The sequence below is a fragment of the Apis cerana genome, linkage group LG8, assembly GCF_029169275.1.
Source record: "Apis cerana isolate GH-2021 linkage group LG8, AcerK_1.0, whole genome shotgun sequence".
Lineage (NCBI taxonomy): Eukaryota > Metazoa > Arthropoda > Insecta > Hymenoptera > Apidae > Apis > Apis cerana.
Window position 1 is genome coordinate 9,442,040 of NC_083859.1, and position 25,610 is coordinate 9,467,649.

At 31.8% G+C, this 25,610-nt stretch overlaps 1 protein-coding gene across 6 annotated transcripts; it reads right to left on the minus strand.

The window, feature by feature from the left end:
• Nucleotides 1–2,449: 2,449 nt before the first annotated feature.
• On the minus strand, nt 2,450–24,670 carry LOC107996484 (neprilysin-1). 6 transcript variants are annotated; one of them, XM_062078767.1, is made up of 15 exons: nt 24,578–24,670; nt 21,695–21,890; nt 20,319–21,096; nt 19,667–19,889; nt 17,490–17,528; nt 13,784–14,029; nt 13,436–13,644; nt 12,860–13,039; nt 12,556–12,767; nt 12,223–12,439; nt 11,842–12,024; nt 11,560–11,722; nt 11,175–11,491; nt 10,820–11,088; nt 2,450–10,707 (listed from the first exon to the last, which is right to left on the minus strand). In XM_062078767.1, exons 3-15 carry the CDS (start codon nt 20,424–20,426, stop codon nt 10,704–10,706), a joined length of 2,370 nt encoding a protein of 789 aa, XP_061934751.1. In that variant the 5' UTR covers nt 20,427–21,096; nt 21,695–21,890; nt 24,578–24,670; the 3' UTR covers nt 2,450–10,703. The 6 variants fall into 6 exon arrangements, with proteins under 6 accessions (XP_061934751.1, XP_061934748.1, XP_028521834.1 ...); XM_062078764.1 differs by having other exon boundaries at nt 20,319–21,361; XM_028666033.2 differs by lacking the exon at nt 24,578–24,670 and adding an exon at nt 23,279–23,938.
• Between the last annotated feature and the right edge of the window lie 940 nt (nt 24,671–25,610).

Sequence of the window (25,610 nt, forward strand, 5' to 3'; positions counted from 1 at the left end):
CTGAGAATTTTAATCGAAATTCTTGTCTATATTTTTCATCCTTTCTGAATCTCTTCGTTGACTAAACCCTTTGAAACCAATTTCATGAAAAAAATAAAAAAAAGATAAATTTTGTTGAAAAATTGTAGAATTGTTTAGAAATTTTTATCATCGATCGAAATAAATTTTTTTCGTGAAATTGGTCCTCTTCTTACTATCTTTATATTAACGGTAACTCAAAATTTGGAATTTTAATGATGCGTGAGAATACTGCTCAATTTTTTAAAAATTAATTAGCGAAAGTAGTATTTCTCTAGTCTTTAGGAAAATATTTATTTGATGTTATTCGATATTTTTTTTCACCATGTACATAAAATTCATTTTCAAAATTTCGTCGATGATTTCCGAAATTCTAGAAATAAATAAAATTAATGTGGTGATAAAACTGCAATAAGTGAGTATTGTACAGTAGTTTCGAATGATAGTAGGAAATTATTTTACAGTTGTTGCAAATAATTTGTAAATAACAAAAATATATAAACGCAATGATTTTATTGTAAAACAATTGAACACGAAAATACTAGTATCGTCTTAACAATCGAACAATAAAATTTTCGGGGCTGCCAATGCAACTAACACCCAAACGTACAAAAATTTTTGATCACACTTATCAACTGTCGGCAAAATAGTAACAGTTGATTAGCTATAATTTACTACTAAAAAAACAAAAAAAAAAAACAAAAAAAAACGAGAATAAGTAATAGTATATTAGAACTATCATCGCTGCTAGGCATACGAGTAAATCTCTAAAGGATAATGTAACGAAGGTAAAAAAAAATGATTGCAGGAGTGACACGATATAATGAAAGACAAATTGTACAAATTGTCCCTGAATTTTTAAAAGAAACAATACCGTCGTTATTTGTCACTTAGGACCTGCCCTCGTCGGATGTGCACCCAGTCGACTTACTACTACTACTACTACTACTACTACTACTACTATTACTACTACTACTACTACTACTACTATTACTACTACTACTACTACTACTACTACTACTACTACTACTACTACTACTACTACTACTACTACTACTACTACTACTACTGCTACTGCTACTACTACTACTACTACTACTACTACTATTACTACTACTACTACTACTACTACTATTTATTATTATTATTGCTCCTGTTACCGCTGTTATTATTACTACTAACACTTAACACTAACATTTATACTTGCATTAATGAAAATGCACGCGGGCATACATACATACACACACACATACACACACACATTCTCGCAGGAAGAACGCGTATACACAAACGATCAATCGAGAAAGGGTATAGTTGTTGAATCGTATATGGTTGTCTCGACTCATTATTTAGGTGAAAACGTGTTTTGTGAGAAGAATATAAATGCTGTTCATAAACGAAAATTAAACTTAAAATTAAGTATGGTCGATCTAATTTATAGTTGTTCCCTAATCGACAATAGTTAAGATTTGGAGTTGTTTAAAGTTTAATATTAGGCTGAAGCTAGCCATTTTTTGATTGAAGTAACGTTTATATGATGATTCATTGAGAGAGATGTAACTATAGCTGATCATTACGCTATAGTTACCTGTAAATTGAATATGTAGCATAGTTGCGCGCATATAATTCGATTCGACAAGAAATTTTTGCATGGTCGACTATTAATCGCGTTATATAGATTCAACTATAGTCGTCTCCTCGTAGTTCGGGCATTTCCATCAACTATACTCAACTGTTATTGCTGGTGCATTTAATGTGATATTTTTATCGTCGAAGGATGTGTTGTCCATCGGTTGAATCTTGATTTCGAACTGCGTAATCGATATCGACGGCGATTAACTATAGTTAAGAACTATACTAACGACAGGCGATTATTATCAGCCTTTACCAAATATAAAATATTTCATTGTCGACACGATATGGATGTGACGACGTCGAAGCAAGTGTATGCTGCCACTATCAACTATATTAAATTTTACTGACAACTATATTAGCTTTAACGAGAAACTATACGAGCACGTGCGTTTCTTAATTCGTCTCTTGACTCGAAAGTATGTCAACGTTTTACTAGTCGTAAGAGAGAGAAAGAGAGAGAGAAAGAGAGAGAGAGAATGTTGATCCGTAAACGAAGCACAACTATATACAACTATACTGCTTGAAACTCGATCGATCGTGCATCAACATGATGTTCAAAAGCGTGCGCTTGTTCGATGAAAAAAAACATACGAAAAAATTTTCAGGCGTGTCTCGTATCTTCTACTAGCAATTATGTAACGATAATTACTATATACATTAATCGTAACGAAATTATTGTTAAAACGAGGATTCGATGCGAGATGGGAAAAATTAAGTCGGAAGAAAAAGAACGACACGTAGGATTTTGACTGCTCCTTTTTTCTTTTTTTTTTCCTTTTTTCTTTCTTTCTTCTTCTTCTTTTTTTTTTTTTTTTTTTTTTTAAATAGATGTAAGCGCATCGAACGAAAAAAAAATGCGAGAAATTTTTCTCCGAGAAGAGAAAAAAGAGAGGCCGTGTTTCGTGGACACTCGGTTGTGCGGCCATATTGGATTGGAGAATTATAACGAATTGGTGCTTTGGAATGTATTAGACTGAAAAAAAAAAAATTATTGTTGTACGTTTTAGTAGAAAACGATAAAAAAAAATCGCATAATAACGAAAAAAATCGTGAAACAAACTTGATGGGAGTTTTTTTGCTCCGCATTCGATTGATAATTGGTAAAATATTATTTCTATTTGGAACGTTTTATATATATACAATATATTATATATTCGCTAGGTTGCACACTGATACACACAGCATGCTTACATACATACATACGTACATACATACATACATACACATAGACAAAAACACACATTTACGTGGTATTTTGTGTACAGTGATGGGAATCAAATCGCCTTTGTGATTGGAAAGTTGTTTTTTAAGAAAGTTAATTTAAGACGTTATCACGGTTGATCGTGAAGTCAGTGACGGATGATCCTCGTGGCCCTGATTCGTTTCGACAACGATGGACATCGAATATTTATCGATGAATCGAAGTTGATATAAAAAAAAAAATTAAATTAATAATCGAATTTGCAGAGATATTCTGCGGTAACATTTGTGATTCTAGTAGGTTAGATTTGTTAAATTCGATTCTATTTCGAAATTCTTTTTAGGGATGTATTTGTTAAAAGAAAAAATTTTCTCGCGGCGTTGTTTCTCATTTTTGTGACATTTGAAACGTTCCCGCCAAACGTTCGAATTTGCGCGCGAACTTTCAAACGCTTGGAATCGTCTGGTCGTCGACCTCCGTCAAAATTTTCGTATTTTTGGCTGTAGGAATTTTTTTTAAAAAAGACACTTGAACAAAAAAAAAGAAAAAAAAATGTATGTACATAAAGAGATACGCATTTATACGAGTGTCTTTGAAAATTTTTCGAGGTCGACACAGTCTGTTCGCGTAGAACTTTTATCGCAAAATTTTTCGCGTAGTTGCAATTTTTTCGCGTTACTCGTAGAAATTCGAGAACGGTGTTGCAAAATTAACGATACTCGTGTACTGTGTAGAGTACAGTACACCTCTTTTATTATAAATTTTAGTAGTCAAATTTTTATCGAGTTACGAATTTGTTCCTTCGTAATTGAAAAAAAAAAAAAAGAAAAGGAAAAAAGGAAGGAAAAAGAAAAGGAATTGAAAAGAGGAGGAGGAAAGAAAGTGAGAAATATAAAATTTTCAAGGCAGATATGGTCGCGTTACGATTCCCAACACTAATTTCACACGTGTGTATACAACATAAACGCGCGCGCGCGCGCACGAAATTAAACGATGATGGCAAGCGATACTTTGTATGTACAACAATTAGTGGTTCTGTTCGAACTGTGCATGAATGAGTGTAGATGCGTGTATGCGCGTGTGTGTAAGAGAGAGAGACTGAATCTGTATGAAAAGGAAAGAAAGGGACTCGGTGTGCACTCCGCTTAGAATGTGGGAGAGAGAAAATAGAAAATAAAAAAAAAAGAAACTGGAAAATGGTGGAAAAAAAAAATTTCGTCGCGCAAGTGCAAAGAGATTTTTTTGCGAATTGGCAATGCGGCGATGCAGTTCGACTTATTACGCCCGTGTGCGTTTAATAGAAGTTACATGACGTAGATATTCGATAGGCACGCGCGAAAATTGTCTCAGTCGATTTGATCTTGAAAATTGCAAATCAGATATAAACAACATTAGGATTAAACTTACTAGGAATACTACGAGCAACCGATGAAATTACAAAATTCTTTCTTTGTAAATGTTATAATGGAGAATATAAAATTGAGAAATTTCGAATTTATATAAATTTATAAAATTCGAAAGAATTCGTAAGGATTTAGGATTGAAATTATTTTGTAATTTCATCGTTTTTCGGTTGAAAATCCCCGAATTGGTAATTCAGAGTTGTAAAAGAAGCTACGTCGACTGTGGCTCTAAGAAGCCTTTTTCGAATACCTGAAGTATTTTATGCCCAAGATATCTGAAATTTTAAGGGAAAAAAATTAAAGGAAAAATTAAAAATAATAAATCATCGAGAAAAATTAACTGTAATAAAAAAATTCTTCGAAAGAAGAATGAATTTTAAAAAGAAAAAAAAAAAAAAAAAAGAAACGAATTCGGGTATTCTCGACTAAGTGGGATTCCCTTATATTCACGCGTGTCTAATAATTTACGCGTTCTCCGCAATGAATTTGGTGGAGCCACATGTACATCAACAATATTATATTCTAATGATTACTAATTAAATAATGTACAATAATTTTAACGATTGCTAAATGATGATGATGATGATGATGATGTCGATAAAGTCTTTAAACATATAAATAATACAGTGTTGTACGATGAAAATGAAGACATATGAGAGATAATTAAGTGAATAGCAAGCGAGAGAATGAGAGAGAGTGAGAGGTAATGAGAAAAATGAATCCGAATGCATAGTTGCAAGATTAAACGACAGAGGGCAACAACAAACCTGGACGAGAAAAGCTATACGAGATAATGTATCTGTCTTTTAAATCGATGTGTATTTTTTGCGAAGAAATAATGCGAGAAATATATTGAAGAAAGGACGAAGAATGTTCTTGCCAGTTTATGTTCCAGGGGGCTGACTCCTTTTTCAGGTTAGTTGGTATCCCAAATATCAGAACATATTTAATAATTCGCAAATTTATTCAAAATTTACGAAATTTGATTAATTTTATATTGTGTTAATTTTTTATGATGCTTTTATTATTTTTTTTTTTTTTTTTGATAACAAAGATGATTGTGCAATTTTTTAATTTCTCTAGAAATTCTTTGAAACTGTTACGAAGAATTATTCAAATTCTCCGTGGATAATTTAATTTTAATTTAAAATTAAAAAATTTGTTAATATTTGTGAAGGCATGAAGTGAATATCGCGAAGTTAATTTAAAAATTAACTTCCACCTCTTAAGCAATAGTGAATATCAAAAGTGCTCCATATAAGCAATGAACCGAGAAAGAATGGCTGAAAACCACTGGAAACTCAAGGCTGCTAAGTTGTGCTGCGCGAATAAAGTTGTTAGATAAGTGCAAAAATTCAGTCGGTCTTTATTCAACAATCCTTTCAAGATACATAAGAACAATAATAAGAAAAAAAAAATTATAATTGCATGAATGTAAAAATAATTTATAATAAAAATTTGAATGAAAATAGAGAGAGCACGTTTCTGAAAAATGAAAAAAAAATTGTTGAATGCAAAACATTAACATCTATCGCCATATTGATTCTTTAAATAAAGAAAGATAAAAGAAAACCGGCAGAATTTTTGCATTTATCCAAAATTTCGAATAGAAAGAATCTTGTGTTGAAGATCTCTATAGATCTCAATTTTATTCCGAATTCGAAATGTCTCAAAACGAACGATACGATGAGGAACAGTTTATGCAAAGATATATGCATTTAGCTACTATGTAAGCTAAAGTTCGATTTTTTTGGGACATTCTCGAATTCCATATGATAGGAAGGATTAAAAATGTACAAGTGAATCACGTTATGCGTGAAAAGTTTTTTTTGCAATTTTTAATGAAAATACACTGCAAGCTTGATCTTCGAGCATTAAAGTTCGATCACACCGATTTTTTAATAAAATGAAAATTGTTTTTGTAGCTTGTTCGTTTTTACGAATTTTATTGCGCTTTGTTGACATGCAATACTGTGAGATGCGAGACGAGAAAAGTAAAAATTCTCTGACAAAAAGAATTTGAGATTTCCATTAAAAAGAAAAAAAAGAGTGGAATTCGAAAACTGCTTTTTGTAAAAATTTTCAGTTAAAAAGACTCTCCTTTTGGTAATTTTGCAAAACCATTCTGGAAAAGGGGTTCTTTCAGATCACTGTGTCCCCTGTGTTGAGTACAACAATGGAAAATAGATGAGCAAAGAGGGCGTTGCATAGTTTCCACAAGTTAAATTCTAACCTAAAAAAAAATAAAAAAAAAATAAAAAAAAAATAAAAAAAATGAACACAAACAAACAAGAAAGGAACGATACCAACAGAAGAAATATCTATGGAATCGTTGAAATATTTATTTTCCTGAAAAAAAATCCAAGAAACGTTCAAAGTTTATTCTAATAACAAAGAGGTAGAAAAGAGAGGAAGCTATTTATTTTTCTTACACAGTATTGCAAGCCTTTTCATCGGCAAGGAGAGAAAGGGAGGGAGGAATGTTACGAAATGGTAGTACGGAGGGGTAACAATTCGTAATCGATGATTTCTCTGACGATTGGCGGGATTTAAAGTGGCGAATGGCGATATATATAAAAAGCGTTAATTATATAGAAATAAGAAGACAGAAAAAAAAAAAGAAAACACAGAGTGCGTGGTGTGCGAGTGAGAGGGAGAGAGATAGAGAAACCACAGAAGCCATAGAGTTCAAAAAGAGTGCATTGTGTACATATAAAAGAAGCAGAGATGAAGAAGCGCGAGGCGAACCGTGAAATACAGAGGGTAACCGAACGACACCTTTGTAAATTAGCTTTGTACATTGTACTACCCACACTCCCTTGTTTTTTCGTTTCATTGTTGCTGGCCGAACTATGGAGGAGATCTGTTCACGTTTCAATTTTCTGTAGGCTGATGCCAAATTCTCCATATACGAATCTACACTGGGATGTTCAATATATAATGTTCAACACAAGCCTCCATGCTAAAAAAGAAACATCGTCATTGTCACATCGTATGGAGATATTCGCATCATCCTCTATTCTTCACTCTTTAACTCTCATCCATAGATCATTTCCTTTAATTTGCTTCTTGATGTCACAAGAGACATAGTGGTTAAACATTAATATAGTGAAAAGATGAATAAATTAATTTACAAATTGTTTCGTTGAAGAAAAGAAATGAAAATTTTCTGTATAAAATAAATATCAAATAAATCGATTGATATTTGTTTGAACGAACAGCTCTCAGGCAGAGAACTTTTAAAAAAATGTTTAGTGAAAAAAAAAATAGTACCATTAATTTCAAAGAATTAATTGTTTTTCTGATGTTTCTGTTAGAGGTTAGAATTTATTGAAAAACATGGCTTCTTCCGCCATCTTGATTTAATCATATTAGAGTCACACATCCGTAGTGTTTAAGAGTATATTAAACATGAAGAGAAAAAAAAATATAAGAGGAAGAAAAAAAGAAATAAAATTGCTGGCAATTTCAAGGGTTTTATCATAAATATATTTTATTACCTGTACATTTCCGCGAAATGACAGAATCGAAAATGTGACACGAAACAGGACGACAGATTTACTTTGGTACTTATTTCGTAAAGTCTGATATATAAAAAAAAAAAAGAGAGAGAAAGAAACAAAATGTTGTCCATTGTTGACGATTTCCATCTCGTGGCACTGTTATGTATATAAATATACATATTGCATATACATAAATATACATACATGCATACATACAAGGATACATACATGCATACATACATACATACATACATACATACATACATACATACATACATACGTATAAACATATATATTTTTCTGGAATAAAGAAAGAAAGAGAAAAAATGGAAAATAATAAGAAAATAATTGCAAATACGTATCCGACCTCGTGGACGCAATAAAAATTTACTATAAATTGATTATGCATGGGCATCAGGGTGTAGATTAATGGAGAGAGAAAGAGAGGGAGAAAAAGGGAACGAGCGAAAGCGAGAGAGAGAGAGAGAGAGAGAGAAAGAGAAATATTGTAAAGAAATCACTATTTTTTTGAGAAAAAAAATAATAGTAAAAAAGAAAATAAAAACTTCGACGAGAAGCAAATTGGAAATTTCGTTTTTCATCCGAAACAGATTCGTTTTGATTGGTTTTTGATTAATTTTTTAATGTATTATTCTGCCTGTGGGTTGTTCAAAAAAATTGTTGAAAAAGAAAATGAAGAATTTTTCATGAATCATATATGGATACTAAATATGTAATAAATTGTTTTACATTAATTACACTGTATTAATAATTATATCAATTATGCAGATCACATATGATTCATGAAGTTAGTGAGACAGGTACAAAATTTGGATGGTAATTTCATCGAAATTTTAAATTCTAGTAAAAAAATTTGATGAAAATGATAATTACTAAAAAAAAAATATAAAAAATTTTCAGCAAACCAACACGATGAATAAATTAATGCGTCCAAATAATTATCTTTTAATCGAAAAATGTATATTGCTCGAGAATTACGAAACGATTTGAAAAATTTTTCACTTTTTTCAAGCGAAGCACTTGCAAATGAATATAAAATAGATGAACATTTACAGAACTCCTCCTAGTATAATCGTTTTATGAAGAAAAGATAAAGAAGAAAAAATAAATTTACCCGCTGCATGTACATAAACCGAGAGATCGCTGGTAGCCATATTGTTATTCGCGATTAATTGGATGACTTGATCGAGTCGACTGATGTTCTTTCTCTTCTTTACTTTCTCTCACTGAACACGCTAAGGATTGGCATAATCTCCAAAATATTCGAGAAATTCTTTAGCATTTTGTATATTAATTTATTTCTCTTCCGATTATCATAATTTTTAAATATATATAATATAGATACACATATATATATATATATATTATATATACATTCGAATGAAATTCGAAAATATGAGATATAGATATAATTTATTTCAGCTTGTAAAATATAGATTTGTATTTTAATTGTTATCTATTATTTACTCGGTATCGATACCGATTTATTATAAATATTGATTTTATTGTTATATATATAGACGTTTAACAATACGTGTTATGACAAATAATTTTTTTTTTTTAAATTATACAAGAATGTACAGATCTCTAATTTCGATTTGTGAATTCTTGTAAATTATAAGGGAAGTAGAAGATAAATGATATTGAGAGTAGTATGACAATTAGATCAGAAGTGAGAGAAAGAGAAAGAGGGAGAGCCCTCTGTCTGTTGTATATTATTTTTATTTCCACCTTTTTTACACGAAACAAAGCGAGATCGGTATTGACCGTGCTATGTATGGATGATATGTTCCAATATAGAATAAATCTTTCAACAAATACTCGATTCTTAATAAATTCCTTTCATTTTTGTGAATCATTAATAGATAGTCTATATTATATTCATTATATTCTTATTATTTTATTTTTTAAAAGATTTTCAATATAAAATATATTAATTAATAAAACAAATCTTTAATTTAAATAATTTAGAAAAAATAAAAATTTTTCTCAAAAAATTTTTTGAGATTTATGATTCCATGTTTCTTTTGTACTTATATCTATCTATGGAATATGAATAGATTATATGTCTGTCTAAAGTAGATTTTGAATACTCTACTATTATACTATATTCGATTTTAAGGTGCATTTATAATAACTCGATCAAGAATCTATACTTGATATAAAATTTTTACAAAATTCAATCTACTAAAAATATTAATTAATCAACTATGATTAATAATTCTATAATTATTAACAATTATAATAAAAAAATAGGAAGGGAAATTGAAAAAAGTAATAAATATGATATTTTTTTCATTTTTGTTTCTTTCATTTGATCGAAAAATTTATTTTAGACTCGTCTTCGACGAGATGAATCACACAGAATTAGGATTACATGATTAAAACATATCTTTTATATACATCTTATGTAGCTTTTATTCATGGAATTTTAGGCTGACACTATAGTCAACTTTTCCTCTTCACGATTTTTATTTAGCAGACATACTTTTTCATACACACGCACATATAACACTGTGAAATAAAATCCTCTCTTCAACTGTACATCGATCAGCAAATCGAATCACCGGAACTAATAAAGAAAATAATTTCCTTTGAAACATAGCTACGACTTTAATTAGTGAAATATTGGTATTAGATTGAATTTAAATCATTCTGTAAAATGCATTCATTGACAAGATCATAAACATCTACAAATATGATCATCTTTTGTTTAAGATTCAATTAATATGTTGAACGATGTATAGAATATTCACAAAGTGAAGCATGATGAAATAATACTCTTTCATGGTCTTTCATCGTGATCACTGGTCAATAAGATAATTAAAGTCTTCTTATGGCACGAAATATAATTGTGGCATTAAATACCACCCAAGTATCCAATTTTTTTGTTTATTTTTTTTTCTTTCAAAAAATTCTGTATTACCTGCAATTATTACAAAAGTATTATCGATAAATATTATTAAAACATTTTAGATAGATACTTGATTATTTAAGAATCTAAATAGTTAAGTATCTTACAAGTTAAATGAACTCACCAAACATTGCATTTTTGAGTTGGATTCATCGGTGAGCCTGGAGGACAGTCATAGGCCCTGGCAAAGTCTTCGCTGTTGGATAAAGGACCCAGAACTCTTATTGGGCCTGGCGAATGAACGCTACTTCGTATTTTCGTCAATGCATCTTCTGGTCTCATGGATCCACACCATATCTGAGCGTAGTTCAAAAAAAACAGCTGATCATGAGTGAGATTTACACCAGGAAGTAATGGTTCTTCGCCATGTATCGACACCCATTTCTTGTATGCCTAAACAATAATGATTTCGTAATTGATAATATATCTCAAGGTAAGATGATAATCGTTCATTATAAACATTAAATATATAATATTACTCGAAATGATTGTTTAAGTCCTCCATTATCAGCAATATTCTCTCCTTGAGTCATTTTTCCATTGATATACAGATCAACCTCTTGCAATTTGTACCTTGAATATTGATCCACGATACATTGAGCCCTTTCCCTGAAAGCTTTCACAGTGGCATTGTTCCACCATTGCATCATGTTTCCATCCTTATCAAACTGACGTCCTTTATCATCAAAACCGTGAGTAATCTCATGGCCAATCACCACACCTATTCCACCATAGTTCAACGACTTTGGAAAATGCTGGGAGTAGAAGAGTGGCTGAAGAATTCCCGCTGGAAAAACTAAAATAAAATAAAGATATTATATAGGAGATTAAAATTCAATTCAATTTGAACAAGATTAAATTTACCAATGTCGTTTTTATTGGGATTGTAGAAGGCATTCACCACGGCTGGCTCTGTTGACCACTTGTCCTTATCAACCGGTTTTCGCAACTTCTCCAAATTGTGATAAGCGTCATACTTCAACACAGCTAGCACGTTCTCAAGGAAATGATTCTCGGTAATATTTAACTGTTAATGAAAAACAAAAAAAAGTAAAAATTATTATTATTATTGAATTATTGAAACTTATTATTATTATTATTATTATTATTTGAAAATTTTTTTTCTGTTATGAAATTATTAAGTACCATTACATATTCCTTGGAAAGTTCAATAGGATCTTTTAAAAACTCAGGATATCCAATTCTTTCATTCATTGAGTTAGCTTTGTTCTTGGCCACAGCTCTAGTTTCATTATCCATCCAATGATTTTCAGCCAATAACTCGTTAAATGCCTCTCGTATGGTACGGATCATCTCGAGTGCCGTCTCCTGAAAAACAAATCGTATGCTCCAGAATTATCAAACGCCAACAAGTAAATTTCCATAAATTTTTTTTTCCAAAAATTGTTGTTCATTTTTTATTCATAAATTATCATTCAATTTTAAACCTATTTATCAATTTATTTCTCTTTATTCAATTATTATGACTTATATATGAAGAATGAATCAATGATGAATAAAAATCACCTTGCTTTCATGATTGAAGTTGTCACGAATGAAAAGTGCACCCACGGCCATACCAAGCTTTTTGTTCGTCCATTCAACGCATTGAGACCATCTATCCCTCTCACTTAGTATACCCAACAGTATCTTCCGAAATTCGACTCTCTTTTGCTGATATTCGTCTATCATGTGAGGCATTATGGACATGACCAATCTCCATAATATATAATTATGCAACGTTCTGTAAAAATGATATATATACTCAACAAATTATTACTGTTTTTCTGAAAGATTAAAAAAATTGTAGAATATCATAGATTCCAGAAAATGAGAAAGAATCGAGTATTTTTCCATTACCTGCGGTCCGTTCTTTTTACGATACGGCCCATTTGCATGAAATATGGCATGGCATACGCAACAATGGGCTCTTCTTCCGTTATAGGAGAATTAATGAATTCTTGAAGATATTCGTGCCATTTCAGTTGTGGAATTTCACGCTGCAGCTCGCGTAATGTCAACTTCCGATAAATAGCGGACGTATCGTGTCTATCATCTTCTGGTATCGACACCTGAAATTTTCATTAATTCATTGTTCGATGAATTTTATATTTCTTGAAAATTATTATTAGTCTCGATTAAATTAAATATTTCATAACCGTACATTTGCTAATTGTTTCTCCAAATTGATCACGCGATTGAATTCCTCTACAGCTGTCTGTCTATTAGCACCCATCAATACAGCAACGTTTGTCATATAACGATGATATGCGTGTAGTTGAGACTCGCTGCTCTTCTTCAAGTAATAGTCTCTACTTGGCAACGCTACTTGCATCTGATCCAGCTGACAAAAATAGTTGAATGGTCATTTTTTTTTTCTTTTACTCGTGGATTGAACAAATGATATTATCTTAAATTGGAAGCGCAATAGAAATTTTCATACTAGTACTTAGATTACGGTAGAATTCCATTTTTTCCAAGTTCCAACCAACAGTTCGTAATAGTTCAGTGATACTCAAAACTGGACACTACTGAAAATTACTTTTAACGTAAACTCAGTATCTGGGAATCGTCATTTCATCTGATCATATTTCATACATAAGAAAAATTTCGATAAAAGCTTTTTAGATGATTAAAAAAATCTATTATATTCTTTTCAATTCTTAAGAACGTAACATTGAAATCCAATCCAATTATATTGTGCAGTTGTAGACCAAGGGGCCTTACTTTGCCGGCGCACCTGGAGGATATTGGCTGAGGAGTTCTTGTCATCTGGACCGACCCATTGTTCCAACAACACTCCCTCGTTGTACTGTCCTCTTAATCGACCTAGCAAAACCTCGACGGAATATGGAGGTGGTTTCCATGATGGTCCAACCACTACTGGCCAACCGCCAAGAAACTCTAATGTCTTTCTCAACGGTGCATCTCCTATCTCTCTTATACGAGCTGTAAAAATAAATAAACAGAGAATACTTTTTAACCTCAAAACTTCATTTTTCTTTCTTCTCTTTGTCTTAGCCGAAGTTCAAGATGACAAGATTTTTCGAGAAGATGCAAGTTCGAAAAGAATTTTCGTTGTACCCACGGATGTCCATGCAAGACTTGTAGAATATCTTCGCCTTTAAGGTGGCGTTGTTGTCTTCGTTGTTCGGCGGTTCCTCCAGGATGCGTTTCAGAATCACTTGTAACTGATTGGCCAACACTTCGAACGTGCTGATCGAACTTCGATCTTCTGGGATCACGTGACGACGGTTCCACGTGCCACACGCGTATTGGAAGAAATTTACACATGGCGCTGCTGTCCGATCCATCGCCGAGAGTAGACTGGCAGCTGAAAAAAAGATTGCGTCCGTTAAGGATTCAAGTATTTATTGCAAGTGATTATATTATTGCATATTTTATATATGAAAGCAATATGTGTATATATGAGAAAAACAATTGAAAGTAATATTATAACATGATTAATATACATTATACATGTGATTATAATACATTATACATTATATACATTATAATCAAAATATAAAATCACTAGCTATTAAATTACTGCTTTTAATGTGATTTTATGATTACCGTTATTTACTATTATTATGATGAATGATTATAAGTGATTATAAGTGATTATAAGTGATAGAAGATGTGTGAAGATAAGTGTAGAAGATAGAATGATGTAATTACACAACGATAATTACTTTATAAAGATTATTATAGTAGAATATTAAATACTATTGAGGTAAGAATTTATACATTCAGTTTTTTTTTACAATATCAAAAATTTAAATCAAAATCGGGTAATGTATAAAACATTTCCATGGTTTTATGACAAATGTTTCATTTCCTTTTTGTGAAAAGTGATAAAATTTTTCTTGGGGAACGAGCGAAAAATTATTGTTCATACGCATTCATTTAAGTTCACATTGACAAACATCAAATTGGCTGACATTAAATTCTGAAGCCGATATCGGCCCCAGTACCTTTAACGCAAGAATATAAAATTACCCTGTCATCGGCAGGAAATTGAATTTCACTGGCGGCAATAGAGGAGAAACGTCTGAAGTAATAAAATGAAAATATGGAAAAAAAAAAGAAAACGAGGGGAAAAAAGGAGAAAAAGAAGAAATAATAGATATCTGACAATGATTCAACATAAACGTGGATGTAATATCAACCCTAATCAACCTCATTGTAAGATTGTTCTGCGCAATCTCATTTTTTGTCAACAGGTTGGTGCCACTTATGATCTATATCGTTTATGCATTTAGAATGAGACAATAATTCACATGTGTTTCACATCAAACATTATTTTTCACGATTTTAAATTTCTATCCAAAATATTAATTTTTGTTTAGATACAAATACAATATAGTGTGATAATAATGTAGTGTAATGAATCAAAATTTGAGAATTATAGACATACGAGTAATTCTAAAGATATAGTTTATAAATTCAATTTTTTTCGATAAATCAGTTTTTTTCTTTTTAGTCTGGACAAGTAATTGAATTGTTTCAATGTTTGAATACAATTTTAAAACAAAGTTAAAAGAGAGTAAATCCGAATCGTTTAATCGAACCGGATAATTTTACGAGATAGGGTTTGTATCTTCGTTGTCCAATCGAGCGAGAGAGCTTTAACGAGGGCAGCAGTGATCTCAACATTGATTACACCTTCGATAAACTATTTGTAACGAGTAATAACACCATCCTTAGATAATCTCATAATAGGTATCAAGCTTTGATTGAGTTTATCTAGTTTATCTATCTATCTATTAAAATAATTATTAAAAAAAAAAAAAAGGAAAATAGATTCTGAAAGTTTCGCTTCATTAACTTCATATGATTTAACTTCATTTTGAAATATAGTATATTCCTTCGTAATAATCGAAATATTTGAAATGTGAAATTTCTCTCAAATAAAATATATAAGGAATATTATGAATTGAAAAAAATATCAAAATTTACAAAATAGATAGAACTTATAAAATTATTCGATATTAATTTATTATTTTATATTCAAGTTTCATTTTATTACCAATTTTTTGATTAAAAAAAAATGGGCATTTTTTTCATAAATAACATAGAGATAATTAACGTCCACGTCGAAACTAGAGAAAACCACGCTGGGAAACGTTTTCCTAATTATATTTAATAAAGAAGTCAATCTCAGATTCCTCAAGTACTGGTGTTTGGCGGAGTGGCTGTTATTTTTCAACCATTTTAAATTCAGGTCGAGCACCATTTTTTCCTTTCTGCATTTTTTTCTTTCATATACAGAGGTTCCCTCGTCCAATCCGTGGTAGAGAGACATGGTAATTATGAGACATTAAAAAAAAGAATTTAATTACACCTATTATGAAACCTCAACTACCCCCGTGCTATTTGAAATTTCAATTGTCAGAGAAGGATCGACTTCTTTGGACGTTCAACCCTCTATTTATTTTACATTCTATAAATCATGATTTTTACCAATAAAAATATTTTATAAAAAAATTTCTAAGTTTTAGAAATTTTCCACAAAATCAAATCTCTTTCTAATCTCTTGTTTTAATAAAATAAAACTAGAAACTTGAAAAAAACAAAATTTGTAACAATATTGTTAAAATTGAGAAAAATTATTAAACTAGATGATTATCGTCATATAGTCAATATACATACAATATTTTTCAAGATAAAAAAAGTCACGTCATTTTCCAAATAATATTCGATCACGAATAAAATTCGTTTAAATTCTCCTCTCACCGCATCTCTCCCCAATACGACCCAAGGGTCGAAAAATTAAATCGAAATAAAATTTTAGATTGGCACGATTGCCCGATAATCAAATTCTAATAAACGAATCATCTATATAATAATTCAATCGCTTTAGGCTCGAATATCGTTGACAAATCTGGAAAATCACGATGAACGATCAAAAATTCAACTCGTCCACGTCGTCCACTGCGGATGAATAAATAATCGGGGATTGGGCCGCGTGTACGTGTCTCCGGGATTGGCCGCGTTTCCGGTGCAATTAAACGACGGCCACGTATCGTCGGAAGGTCGAATGGCGAATTTCGTGACAAATGAAAATCGAATGGCAGGCCGGTCCTCGGTCAACAGGCAATTCCGCAGGGGAGAGAGGGACGGTTAATCCGATTTGCAGACGTGTGCGAAGCGGCACGCGTTTCACGCTGGACAACGCAATTCCGACCGGCCACCAATCAGTTCTCGCTGATCTAATTCCATTTGGCTCGACTATATCGGTCGAGCGATATTTCATCGAGCGTCCACGCTCGAACAGCCGATTTTTCTCTTCCTTTTTCGTTTCGATATTTGTCCGTTGCCTCGTTGCCTCGATGTGTGTGACGTTACGCCATTACGTTGATAAATATTGAGGTTAGGAAAGAAGACGTGATGCATTTGTGACGGCGTTTATGTTTATGTCGCAGATTTCTTGGCGATTTCGTAAAGGGATTGCGAAGGTTTTCTTTCTAATCGATTTTTATTGATCGAAATTTCGTGAAATTTTGAAAGATGAGTTTTTGGAAGTTTTTAAGTATTTATGAAAGAATTAGAAAGATTTTATATGTGATTCGAATAATTTCGAATTTTTTGATATTTTGAAAGATCATTTTTCGAGAAATATATTATATTCGTGGAAAGTATTTTTTGTGATTTATATGATTGGAATTTTGTAAAATTTTGAAAATTAAATAGTTTGAATATTCTATTTGGATAATGGAATCTGATATGGTTCTCAACTTAGGGATCGTAAAAAGGCACTATTTATTTTATTATATAAATTTTGGAATTACCTGTTCTGATGCATTCTTCTGTCATACAAACGTTTGGACCTGAAACGAAGAAAAGAATACAACTATTTTAACCGTGCCGTGATTCTTAAATATTATTTTTAAATGATATTTCACGCGAAACATGAAAATTGTTCAGTGTGAATAATTCGTTTACAATCATATAATATATTTATACGGTTTATTGAAAAAGGAGATAGCAATTTTCTGCGTCATTAACACAGATCCGTGGAGTAACATCGAACCACAATAATAAAAAGCAATTTTCCACTTCGATAAACGTGGCTTTATTGTTTCTGTTTCCAGCATACGATGCAAATAAAAAAAATAATCTCGTTCATATTTTTATCTTTACGAAAGGTGTTCCACGTGGACACCTTTTCATTTAACCAATAATGAGTAATTCATTTATAGAATCATTACACGTCAAATCGATCACTTTTTGAATCAATCAAAATATCTTAAATCTTATTTAATTTCACATGATTTGCATCATATCTTATTATTTCAAAGATTTCTGATTATTCCATCGAAATTAAAAAATTATTAGAACAATACGATTATTTTCATCATGTTCCCATGAAGAAGGAATTCTGCATATTTATAATAATTTATTTATCAAACGAAATTATTTCATCAAAAAAAAAAATCTCCGTTCCACCTTTCTTTAACCGATATCACAAAAATGATTAATTCTTTTGCCACAAGCAATGAGGTAATACCGGCCTTTTCGAGCAGAACTTGATAGCCTCGACTCGATTCGATTCGGCTGATCGATGCTCGCTTCTGACACGAGGTTTGAAAGCGGTTTGCTATTTTTTCCCTTTTTTTTTTTCCTTTTTTCGTAATTTTCTTTTTCTCTGTAAGCAACACTTTGATTATAACTTTCTTATATCGAAATTTTTATCGAAAAATCTTTGCAGATATATTTGATAAATATTAAATAACATTTTTAAGATAAGAAAATGACGAAAAAAAAGATATGAATAAAAATGTGACATAATTTTTTTTCAAATTTTAATCTTTTTTTTTTATAAGCAAATATTGCATTCATTTTAGAGAATTAAATAGTTCGTTTAAATTTAAAGTATCTCGGATTACACAGTCGTTGAAAAATAAACTTTTGCGCTCAAGATAAAGTTTTACGTCTTCATACAAAAAATACAAATATTTTTTCGAGTAATTTCACACGGGAACGCGCCCTTTTCTGCAACATTCCTTTAAAAGTATTCCGTAAAGTTGTAATTAAAAGAAGGTTTCCGCAAGCAAAATTAGAAAGACTTCTCCACAAGAAAGATGGACGAACTTCCCAATAAAAGTTTTAACAATTTTCTTCTTTTCCACACAATGGGACAAGTTTTGCAATATATTGAAAAAGAACTTGTTACGAGATCTTGAATAATTTGATTAAAAAATCTCAAGAATACGGAATTCTCACACTTTTCAACAAGAATCTAATTTAATTTTTCTGGAATACATTAATATATCTTAATATATGAATCTACATACATTACCATATTTGATTTCCATATCAAGAGATAAATCTTTAAATCAACACAAGTCTTTACATTTAAATTTATCTCTGGTTTAACTACTATTAAATATCAACTTTATCTAAATATAAAAAGAGAAAGCTGAGAGAAGTTAATATATACATATCGCTTATTATCATATTTAATCAAATGTTTAAAAAAAAAGAATCTACTTTCTATCTATTCATATCATTCTCAGACAATCTTAACTATTTAACTTCGATTTCAAGCTTATTACAAGAATGATTATTTTAATTAAAATTCTCATTCACCGAAAATTCAATATCCTCCAATCTACCCCAACATCAAACTAACTCGTTTCAATTCCAGATCAATCTTCGAATCTACGATTCAACGGCTCGTGAAACCATTGTACTCCCCGAGTCCGCACGACTCGACACTAGCGCGCTCTACGCCCGCAACTACCCTAGCGCGCTCTCTGTCGCGCTCGGCCAAACCCTAACTCACTCTAATTCCACGTCAATCTTCGGATCAACTCAATAGTTCCTCGTATTGCTATTCTTCGACACCTACACCCCCACTCCTTGCTCGAATCAACTTGGAGTATCACGCTCGATCCACTGTCGGCCGTTTAATTAACCAGACCCATCGGAACTAATCGTATCATTTAGGGTTAATTCAACTTACGGGGCTCTTGCACGCATTCGCGGCTCGTGTTCAACGCCAACAGCAGAAGAATAAAAAGGCAAGTGGCGAGGAGAGTGACGGCGAGCACACCGAGCAATTGCTGCCTGTTGGCCGGCCCTCTTCGTCTGATTGACGTCGCCCGCGTTATTCCTAGCGACTTCCGCCTGTTCCCAGGATGCTGGAGGACCGTGGTCGTTGTGCTTCCACGGGGGCCATAAGTCACCTGTCGTGACAACAAAGTTTACAAGCGTCTACGACCACCAGTTACGAAATAGTGTCTTCTTATATGAAATCGTGTAACATTTTTTTTTTTTTTTTTTTTTCTAAGATAAATTGTCACGTTATTTTTCTTTCTTTTTGGGATTCGTATATTTTTTTTTTTTTTTTTATAAAAGAAGTTGGAGAAATAATTCATGTTTTTGAATCGAGTGAATAATTTGATTGAATCGTTGAATTTGAACTCTTTCTTTTTCTTCTATTCGATATTCGTCATCATCTTTGCAAAAAATATATGAGTGAGTTAAAAGAAATGGTTTAATAATTTAGAAAAATAAGAATAAACACGAAACAATAAAAGATCAATTGCACGAAATAACGAATAATAAGTAACGAAATAAGATTAACATAATTGGAGTGTAACGAGATCCCTCACCTGAAGAGGACTGGTGGCAGGTGTCTCCTGACCGGAACCAAGCGATATCTCGTTCTGCTCCACGATTACGCTCGTTTTCAAGTATCCGTTGTTGCTTTCAGCCTTCATCCTTTCTCAACCCGTGATATTCAAAATCCCTGGATCAACTGGAGCAGCTAGACACACTGGGCCGAATTTCAAGCGGGGAACTGTGTCAACGACCGGTGCGATGTTGGCATCGCGGCTACACTCGATCCGCCGCAGCCAATCGACCATCGATCCTCGATAAACACCTTGAAACCCTTCCGACCCTTTCTTTCCTTTTTTTTTCTTTCTCGAATTTTCTTACTTTTATCTTTATCTCTTGAATTTTCTTATTCAACACGTTCGAAAAGGGTAACAGTCACTTCGTCGAGAATTTTATCCACGATTTTCCTTTCTCGTTTCGTTCGAGTTGATCGAGTTGGGAATAAAAAAAAAAAAAAAATTACAGAGAAACGGTGAGTCTTACTTCATCGATTTCATAGATTTGAGAAAGAAATCGAAGAAGATCGAGCGCCAATCCATCGTCGTGGCAAAGAGACGTGGATGTTCGAGAAGATGAAGAGGTCGGCCAGCTTTTCTGTGTTCCGAAAGGATCTGTGACCGCCGTGCTACTGGCGAGTATACCACCGACACCTACCACCTCCGTTCTCCCTGCCCCCTCCACTCGCCCTCTTCCTCACCCTCAACCCCCGATTTTGTTTACAATTCGAGTCAGGCCACCGGGGAGGGGGTTTTGGACAGATCATCGCTTTTTCTGTGAAATTTCCACGATCTTTTATCATTTCCCGTGTTTATTTATCACGTATATGGATATATATTATATACGTATATATTTTATTTAACTTCAATTGGGCAACTCTTTTCTCTCGATCGAAGCTTCAATTAATTTTAAGCTCTCTCATTTGACCAATTTATACCGATCTTTTATCTTTCTCTCAGTTTTGTTTTTTTCGTTCAGTTAGTTTTATCGGCAATTCAAAATATTACTCGTGTTGTCTTTACTTTTGTAGTATGTCCTTCTAAAAAAGAATTACGTTCCTTGAGATTAAATTTTCTTAAACGATCAATCACGATAAGAGAAATAGCCAATTCGTAGATGGAGGAATTCGAAAAATGGAATTTTAATTCGAGTACATGGCAGATAATGTGTCACAAAATTATATAAAATAAACTTCCAATGCACGTGTATATAATCTTTCGCTTTCGAAATATTTAATAGCGTGTGATGGAAATCTGAAATTTGCATTTCATTCGGCCAATTTCTGGTGAATTCTCCAATTCAATATTCAAAATGTAACACATGCATGGGACGTGACGTATTAATGTTCCTCGAGCGTCTTCAACCGTTTTACCTGGGGGTGACACAGTTCGTTGATCAGAGGGGTGCGTACATCGACATGGTCGTTCGCATTACTGCACAAATTCACCCTCCTCGACGTTCCATCCCCCTTCCCGCGCCATTGTCCGAGACATTTTCGCCTTTTCGATTATTATTTTTCTCTCTTTTATTATTGTTCCTTATAGATTTCTTTCTCGATATACCAAACACTGCAAATAGAATAATTTAAATTTACATATTCGAGTTTTGATCTGGCAAATTTTTAACTGATCTAGAATTTTTCTCGTAATTTTTATCGATCGTACATACATATCGACACGTGCGATTTTTACGAAAGCAATGTCACACAAATTTTGATCGTGTTCTTATCAGTTGGCCAGTTTAATTGATTTAATGCAATCAATTTGAAGCTGGTTGTAAAACGAAGATGAACCAATACGTACGGCCTTAGCATCGATCGGTGTCTCCGTTTTTCTATTAATAAATCTAGTTTATATCAATTCATGTGATACGGTGTATGGTTATTTTAGTAGCTCGCGTACAGCTTATCAAATATTTCGTTGCTTGTCGTTTGATTTTTTTTTTTTTGTTTTCTTCTTTTATTCCCCTTTTCTCTTTTCAGGGATATTAAAAAAATATCGGGAAGATAAAGTCGAATAAAAATTTCGAAATATATGGAAATTAACGTTATCCATTATTGACAAAGATAAATCGCTTTTTTTTTATTTGCTCATTTTAAAATATTGATTCTCATAAGAACATTGAGTAATATTGGAAAAAATGGAATTTGGAAGATAAAAATTGTAAAATCAATTTTATTAAAAATAATAAAAAATATATATATATTGTTGTCGAGTGAATATAAATAAAATTCAAATTTTAATGAAATCGAATCTTGGACAATTCCTATGCTCTCTTTCTTTAATTGATATAAAAAAAAAATATCTCCTGTTCTTCCACTTTTCTTCTACTCACTTGGTTTACCTCGTTTAGGACGTTAACGAGTTTCTATATCATCAGAATAATATAAATACACCGATGGTTCTTTTTTAAACAATTGTCAGACTATTAAAAACTGTTTATAAAGTATATTCTTAAAGTTATTTAAAAAGGAAGATACGATGGAACATCAAACTGCATTTAAGCCCATTTGCTTACTCGAGATGCATGCAACAAGCGGTTGATCAAGTTTACCGCGTTATTGATGAATATTTGCGGTACACTTTCTGAAAGTGGGAGTGGGACGATAGAGTTAAGCAGTTAAGTGAGTAAACGAGCCGATGGAGAAAACATTTCCAATCAAAATCGATATTTTTTTGAATGATTAAAGTCGACAAAATTATAATTGTAATCTGATCCATCATAACTTTATTTCAAATAAATTGCAATAATCATAGAGGGTAGTTTCTTGTTATAATATATTGTGTTATTTAAATCTTGATATAAAATAAAAAGTTTTCGAAATCTTTTATCTATATAAGATTTAAAAATGATACATGTCCGTATGATTAAAAAGAATTGAAATAAATAATGATCAGAGGTGACTTATAAATCGAAGGTGACAACAATTTTAATTTCTCAACAGTCAAATAGCTACCTCCTAGAAATTCCAAAATTCCAAAATTCCTCCACTCTGCCGGAATTCATGCCGCAGAACGGAAGGGTGGCGTGCAGAGTGCCACCCACTTGAGCATCTCCAATTGTTTACAATATCACGAATGCAATAAGCGGCGTCTCGAATTCAATGAGTTGTCCAAACGGACCACTATCACTTTAATATCCATGAAACACGAAGGTGAACAATTTAGTTTACGATCATTCGAATATCCGTCATCGGAATAATACAGAATTATTACTTTTCAAAAAAAAAGAACAAATCAAATTGACTTCCTTCCATAAAGAAAAAAAATTAAATCATACGAATGTTACAATTCCTATCCTGTTATTTTAAAATCCATGAAATAAGTGGTAAAATAAAAATTTTCGTTTGGACGAACGTAGGAGAAAACGAAGGAAAAAAAAAATCCAAGTATATCAGATATTTCTCTTTTATCGACGTTAAAATTTTTCTACGTCGTTTGTACGTTTCTTGTAGATGTATTTATTGTTCCAAGGCTGTTTTCTCGAGCGGAAAACCAGAAAAAAATGCGAACACGGACGACGGTCAATGCTGGACTGGCGATAGAATTTCGGCGCGACTGCGCCCATCGTGCGAACGCCGATGGCGCTTCTTTTTATTATTTTTTTTTTCTTTTCTTTTCTTTTCTTTTCCGCCGACGTGTCCCATGTTTTTTGAACGTTTCTAATATGTAAAGTTATAAGCTCAGGAATATTTTGAGGCTAATTAAAAATGAATGGAATTTTGCTTCTTTTTCACGAATCCCTCCATTCCTCGAGAGGTCTTAATGAAATCGTTTAGAATGTATGTGTTAATGAGGGCGTGGAACTTTACGATGTTTGATCTTAATAACGTGGCATTATTTTAAATCTATGCCATAAGTAAAAATGTAAATTTGCTATCTTTATTTTAATCGTCCAACAATTTTTTTAATTAAATTGATAATTTAAATTTTGTAAATTAATTTTTGGAAATCTCTTAAAAAAATATTTCGAGTTGGAAAATTTAAAATTGCAAATAAAAAAAAGATGGATTGAAAATAATTTATTGTTTAATTTAAAAGAATAATTGAGATAATAAGAATATAAGAATAGAAGAATGCATATATTATTTATAATATTTAAGTTTCAAGAATTGTATATAAAGCAACGAATTAATAATAAATGATAATTGTTTAATTTAAGAGATTAAAAAATGGAAAAATTGAAAATTGCAATTTGTAATATTTTGTGAGGGAGAATGGAAAAATCGCTTAAAGAATCTTCGTGAGATTCTTACCAGTGTTTCTGTTTCCCTCTCTATTTTTCGTGATTCTCTATTGCTGTCGCTACTGCGGCTATGACTGCGTTTTACGAAACTGTTGCTGCTACAAGTCGATATCAAGCATGCGCTGTCATTGTGAATTCACGTCATTATCGTAATCTTGAGAAGTCACATGCCCAATAATTTTCCAACTATTAACCCTATTAACTTTGTACTCGATTTTGTTTAAAAAATTTATTTTTCCGAAAAAAAATATATTCACTTAAGGAAGAATTTCCTAAATTTATCGTTATTATTCTATAAATATCAAGATCAATCCTTAGACAAATAAATAAATAAGTAAAAAAAAAAAAAAAAGAAGAAATTCAAATCTATTTTGTCATATATGTTAATCTTATCGATTCGAGATTGAAATAATATATATTGAATCTTTGATATAATATCGAATCAATCTATAGATTCTAAATATAATCCATCGATAATTTTTTTTAATTAAAATTATTAAATTTCATTCGTTGTTGATAAAAGTAAAAAAATAAAATTAATCTAAAATTATATTATATTGCACCAAATATTACATTAATAATCGTCGTAATAAAGTTTCCATATTGCAGTAGTCAGAATAAGGTTAGGTCGACGAAGAAAAATGTATGCAAGATTTCATCTTGCATGCAACGAAAAGCAACTTTATCGAGACGTTTCTTAAATGGTGGAACGGATTTGCAACCTGTTTTTGAATTATTGAACAGGGGTGACGCAATCTCGAGACGCGCCACGAATTCATAATAGTGCACGAAACGATGTTAAAATGCGAGAGAGTTATTTCTACATGGCACACGACCGATGTAGGTGACACGATAACAATAATTATCAACTTTGTAATTAGTATCGTTGCCATTCAGCTCCGATATTACGGATATTGTAGGATAAGGTGTGATTAAAATTCTTTCATCCTCTGAATACATCTTTGTGTGCGTTTGTTGCATTGTGCAATATCAAAATACATTTGATTATGAACATATATTTTTATTCAAATAATTTCGATTTA

Coding starts and splice junctions, on each gene's coding strand:
- LOC107996484 (XM_062078767.1), bottom strand. CDS start 20,426: ATGAAGGCTGAAAGCAACAACGGATACTTGAAAACGAGCGTAATCGTG. Junction 13,040..13,435: donor CCTCAGCCAATATCCTCCAG/GTGCGCCGGCAA, acceptor TATTTTTGTCAG/CTGGATCAGATGCAAGTAGC. Junction 11,723..11,841: donor TTTCCAAGGAATATGTAATG/GTACTTAATAAT, acceptor TTTCATTAACAG/TTAAATATTACCGAGAATCA.